The sequence below is a fragment of the Rosa chinensis genome, chromosome 3 (genome assembly GCF_002994745.2).
Source record: "Rosa chinensis cultivar Old Blush chromosome 3, RchiOBHm-V2, whole genome shotgun sequence".
Classification (NCBI taxonomy): Eukaryota; Viridiplantae; Streptophyta; class Magnoliopsida; order Rosales; family Rosaceae; genus Rosa; species Rosa chinensis.
Genome location: NC_037090.1, coordinates 27,440,357 through 27,446,291, shown reverse-complemented (window position 1 = coordinate 27,446,291; position 5,935 = coordinate 27,440,357). Strand labels below are relative to the sequence as shown.

At 40.1% G+C, this 5,935-nt stretch overlaps 1 protein-coding gene across 2 annotated transcripts; it reads left to right on the top strand.

Annotated features, from left to right (window-relative positions):
- Positions 1-662: 662 nt before the first annotated feature.
- Positions 663-4,712, top strand: LOC112191932 (zinc finger CCCH domain-containing protein 30). Of its 2 annotated transcripts, none has more exons than XM_024331416.2 (2): positions 663-1,049; positions 1,942-4,712. In XM_024331416.2, exon 2 carries the CDS (start codon positions 1,965-1,967, stop codon positions 4,125-4,127), a length of 2,163 nt encoding a protein of 720 aa, XP_024187184.1. In that variant the 5' UTR covers positions 663-1,049; positions 1,942-1,964; the 3' UTR covers positions 4,128-4,712. The 2 variants fall into 2 exon arrangements, with proteins under 2 accessions (XP_024187184.1, XP_024187186.1); XM_024331418.2 differs by having other exon boundaries at positions 663-1,145.
- The last annotated feature ends 1,223 nt before the right edge of the window (positions 4,713-5,935 follow it).

Below are 5,935 nucleotides of genomic sequence, written 5' to 3'. Positions count from 1 at the left end.
TAATCCACCTCGCCCTCTATTTTTTAACCGGCTACTCCCGTAACCTTAATTCTCTTTACGCACCTAATCCCTTCCCCCCTCTCGCCGTTCCACCTCCCGAACCGGTTTCCCACGACACTCCAGAATTCACTGCGCCCTCTGCGCTGTCTGCTCGCACCACCACCATGCGCGCACACGTGTCCCAGCTTTACTGGAACCAATCCGGACAAAACTATCTCTCAACGAAATCATCAGGGGCATTTACGTAAAACTATTGTTCATTCATTATCCCCTCCACCCACTAGAATAACGCCACGCCACCGGGTTGCAGGAGCTATTTGTCAAACGGGACACACTCGAATTAAAAGACACTATTGGAACTTTCATGTGGGGTGAATTTAGGTTGAATTTCAATGGAATTTGACGGAAAAGACAAAAGGTTAAATTATTACAAACAACGTTTCGGCTCCTCTATTTCCTATTCCACCTTAACTACGTACCACTAACCAGTCACTCGCGCCCACGTATATATTCCTCGAAACTTAATTCACCGTAAATACCCCTGTCCTTTTCCGAAATTGGCGTACGCATCCAGTATGGGGATGACGTGGTGTGATAGGAATGGAAATAAAAGAATTGCCATAAATACCGAGACTTGGTGCGGTTTGGGTTTCTTTAGTTTTTCCAACTTTTTCCTTTTCCTGGTATTGGATAGGCGATTTTATCAACTCAAACTCCAGAAAAGGAATTGTTTAATTTTTGTTTTTTTGTTTTTTAAAACTCTTTTTAATTTTTAATTAATTAATTAATTTTGAGTGAGAAAGAAAGCAGGGGAGGAAACAGGGAATTGGAAATGGAAGAAGAGCAGCAGCAGCAGAAGCAAAGCTCGCTCTCTCTTTTATTTAGGTTCCCTCTCTCTCTCTCGCTCTCTCCCACTGTCTCGTTTTGCTCAGAAGAAGAGGAAGTTAGTCCAAAACACTAGTTTGAGAAACCAGAAGCCGAACAAGCTCTAGATCTGCGTCGCCAATGGTGCTGATGTTCTCTATTTCTCAGCTGCAACAACACTACTGGTAAGATTCGCTTCGATCACTGAAAAGACGCTGCCTTCAGAGCTAAGGTTTACTTTGATCTTGGAAATCATGAGTGTCTGGCTGGCTGGAATCTGTGTACGTAATCTCTTATATTGTTTGATTGTCATCGGTTCTTGTTTGCTGCTATCGTTTTCTTGGAGTTATGACCGCTTTTTTTTTTTTTTTAAATTTAAATTTCGGGATGAAGGTTAGTGTAAATGGATTGGGAGAGGATCTTTGTAGCGATTGCTGATGGTGTGATATGTGAGGGTTTCTGTTCTGATGTATTTGTTTTTTCAATTGAAAATGATACTGAATGGTCTTTTTGAGTTTTGACGTTGGTCTTTGTGCTCCTAGATCTGTTTGCTTGTTCGGAGTCCCTTTCTAATTGTTTATTGAGGATAAGATCACAAACGATGCAACTTCATCTTGAAACCTTTGCCTCTGTTTTTGACTTCTGTGAATGATTGTATCGGAAGAAAATTGTGAGTCTTGTGCCAATACCTTGGTTTATAAAGCTGAGATGAGTGAGTTTTCGAGTTAGTTTTCAAAGCTTGTCAGTAGCCAAACAGAGGTTCATTTTTCCGATTGTCTTCTTTTACATCATGTCTTACTTGTATCCGCAGGAAACTGCTGTGAGGAACTACTGAAATACGAATTAATGATTTTGACGTCTTAAAAATCACAATCGACCAATGATATATATAATTTTTAGGTGTATGCTTGGTTTCTTGGATATTTTTATGTCGGGAGTCTTGAAAAAACATCTTGAAAATGTTAATTATTTTTTAATATTTTTCTTGCAGATTTCTCCTTGATACTTTGTTCAATAATGATAGCTTTGATGCTTGCTGATATTTTTGAATATCTTGTTTTTGATTTATATTTTCAGTTGGTCTCCCAGCAAATGAAAGAATGTGCTATGGATCAGAGCGGGTAAAACCCTGTTCATCTTCAGCAGCATCTCCCATCATTGACGAACATTTTAACACAACCATGAATCACTTGACAGTTGAAACTGAAGATACTTTTGCCAGCTTACTTGAACTTGCAGCAAACAATGACATTGAGAGCTTCAGACGATCGATACAGCACAATCCTTCTGCCATCGATGAGATTGGCTTATGGTACTGTCGTCAGAAGGGCTCAAAGCAGATGGTTAATGAGCACAGAACCCCTTTAATGGTTGCCGCTACATATGGTAGTAATGATGTCATAAAGCTGATTCTTTCTCTCTCTGATGCTGATGTAAATCAGACCTGTGGTAATGATAGAAGCACTGCTCTACACTGCGCTGCTTCAGGTGGTGCTGAGAATGCTGTCGATACTGTGAGGCTGCTTTTAGCTGCTGGTGCTGATCCTAATTTGATTGATGCAAATGGTCATCGTCCTGTTGATGTTATAGTTGTTCCTCCTAGGCTCCAGAATGTCAGATTGGCTCTTGAACAACTCCTTATGATTAACGGTTCTGTTGGTGAACAAATTCTCTCAGTCTCAACAAGAGCCCTTTCTCCTCCTCTATCAACTTCTCCAGACAATGGGTCTCCATCAGCTTTAGATTTCACTTGTTCTCCGACAAAGTCGAAGTTCTATAATATTACTGTTTCTTCTGCATCAGAGAAGAAGGAATACCCTGTTGACCCCTCTCTCCCAGACATCAAGAACAGTATTTATTCAACTGATGAATTCCGTATGTATTCATTCAAGGTGAGGCCTTGTTCACGTGCCTACTCCCATGATTGGACTGAGTGCCCTTTTGTCCATCCTGGAGAAAATGCACGAAGAAGGGATCCAAGGAAGTTTCATTACAGCTGTGTTCCTTGCCCTGACTTCCGAAAAGGGGCTTGCAGGCGTGGAGATATGTGTGAATATGCTCATGGGGTTTTTGAGTGTTGGCTACACCCAGCTCAATATCGAACCCGACTCTGCAAGGATGGTACAAGTTGTGCGAGGAGAGTCTGCTTTTTTGCCCACACAGCAGAGGAACTCAGGCCATTGTATGTCTCTACTGGTTCTGCTGTTCCTTCTCCTCGCTCGACCACTTCCGGTGCTTCAGCCATGGATTTTGCTGCTGCAATGAGCCTCTTGCCTGGTTCTCCTTCATCACTCTCTGCCATGTCTCCTTCACCATTTACTCCACCCATGTCTCCCTCTGGCAATGGCATGTCACACTCTTCTGTAGCTTGGCCCCAACCTAATGTCCCGGCTCTGCATCTCCCAGGCAGCAATATTCAGTCTAGTCGCTTGAGATCTTCCCTTTGTGCAAGAGATATGGCAGCAGATGACTTTGATTTACTGCCAGAGTTTGATATGCAGCAACAGCAGCTCCTAAATGAATTATCTATGAGTAATTCACTGAACCGTTCTGGTCGGTTGAATACCTTAACACCCTCAAATCTGGATGATCTCTTTTCTGCTGAGAACTTATCTCCTCGCTACTCTGATCAAGCATTGGCATCAGCTGTTTTCTCCCCAACTCACAAGTCAGCTCTTCTCAATCAGTTTCAGCAGCAACAGAGCATGCTTTCACCAATCCATACAAACTTTTCGCCCAAAAATACTGTTGATCACCCTCTATTGCAGGCTCCCTTTGGAGCACCATCCTCTGGGAGGATGTCTCCCCGAAATGTGGAACCTATCTCACCAATGGGCTCTCGGGTTTCCATGCTAGGTCAACGGGAGAAGCAACAGTTTCGTAGCCTTAGTTCACGGGAGCTTGGCTCCAGCTCCACTTCCAATATTGGTTCCCCTGCAAATTCTTGGTCAAAATGGGGATCGTCTGATGGAAAACCAGATTGGGCAGTTACTTCAGATGAATTGGGAAAGCTGCGCAGATCATCTTCATTTGAGCTGGGGAATAATGGAGAGGAACCAGATCTTTCGTGGGTTCAGTCACTTGTTAAAGAATCTCCTACTGAAATCAAAGAAAAGCTAACAACACCCGTCTCAGGTGTTGCGGCCACTGGATCCTCCAATGACGGTTTAAGTGCAAACTCCCAAATGGAATCGGTTGATCATGCGGCAATGGGAGCTTGGATTGACCAACTACATCTTGATCTTGTGGCTCAGCAAAACTGATCGAACAGTATTCACTTGGCCCCAAGACAGTTAACATGAAGTTTTTGGTAAATAACATAATGCATTCTTTTTTCAGATTTTCTTGGTGGTTGATATGGGGAGGGAGTGGGGGGACATGGATGAAAGCCAATGCAGGAAGTCACATCATTTATTGTTACAGAAATTAGAAAGCGTAAGAATACCTCTGGGTTATACTAGAAACAGAATGAAAACCCAGTCTTGGTGTCATTTTGCTTCCAATATTCTCAAATTTAGGTTTATATAATCATCATTTTTTTGTATGATGAGCAACATGTTCTATGCATATGAAACTCATAATCTTATGGCTGTTTCATATTTTACCTTTTATTCATTGTCTACTTGGTAAAAATTAGGAGGGTCATATTCTATTATGTTCTTTTAAGATTTCTTCATACTCTGGGCTCGGACCTCTGGTCCATTTTTGGGGATTGGAAAGGATGTTGATTCTGATGTTTTCTAATGTAATTTTAGAATCTAGTAACTTGTAGTGTCAGTTACTGGGGATAAAGAGGAAGATGAAGAAATTATGATCCTTCCATAATGTATCATTCAATTTTACTATTATTGGTATTCTAATACTTTTTATCTTCTTTTTTGTTGCATTTGATTCTTTTTGCGATCTTTTATTCCATTATGCTCATCTTCTTTGTTATCTCTTATTGGTACTCATTTTGGTAGTGGGTTGTTTGGATAGCATCAAAGCAAGAACATGTGGATTCCAAAATATGGTGGTGGGATTTGAGATTGTGGAATGTGGATGTGGGATGTTGATGGAGTGAAAGAGAAGATAATATTTTGTATGGGAGTCTCCCAATCCTTGTGGAATATTATTAAGGTTGAGATTGTGGGTTAGAATAAACAATGCCTAGTTATAGGAGTTGCAGATCTATACGGAGGAGCTTTAGTGCTACTTTATAATCTGGATAGTGACTAATTAGTCTTAAAAATTACGCTAAAGAAAAATAAAATTTAGGCCCTGACATTGTAATTTGTTTTTTGGTCTGAACCTGACATTGTAAATTTGATCATTAGCAAAAGTTGTGGTTTGGCAGTGCGCCAGGTTACAATTGGCCGTAATTCATTAATTTGTGCCAAGCACCCCGTAAAATCAAGAGACATTTTTTTAATTTTTTTTTAAAAGGGATTTGTAATCCAACCTAACTGGGAGGCTCAGCCCCACACCCGTTATTATTATTAATAGAAGATGGATGATTGTACAGTGAGGGGGACATGTTATCTACACCTCGAGTACTAGTACAAGAATCCTCATAGAGTACATCCTGGATAATCACAGGAGTCTCATCAAACTAATAATCATATAGGTAAGAGACGCTAGCAAGATGTGCCAATCTATGGGCCACACCATTTGTTTCACGAAAAATAGGTTGTAAAGAAAAAGAAGTAATAGCACTTAAATATGCCTTCAATCTTCAACTATACACCCTACCTCAGAGAAGTCCTCCATGCTCCCATTTAGGGCAGTAATCACGCAGCACAATCAGTCTCAATGTCGACATCAACCATACCTTGGTGAATAAGTAATAGGAGTCCTACTCTCATAGGTATTCACAAATTTAGATATGTTATTCAGTTTAATATTTATACTATTATTAAGCGAAGAGATTAATTAAAATTTAAAATTTTGACAGAAATGACTCTAAAAAATTAATAAATTTTGAGAATTAATTAAATCACAAGGACAATTATGATATTTATAAAATATATCTATACTATTATTAAGAGAGAGACTTTGTTAGTTAAAAATTTTGACAGATTTAACCCTGAAA

Excerpts from the sequence above, each read along its gene's own strand:
- LOC112191932 (XM_024331416.2), top strand. The coding sequence starts at position 1,965 with ATGTGCTATGGATCAGAGCGGGTAAAACCCTGTTCATCTTCAGCAGCA.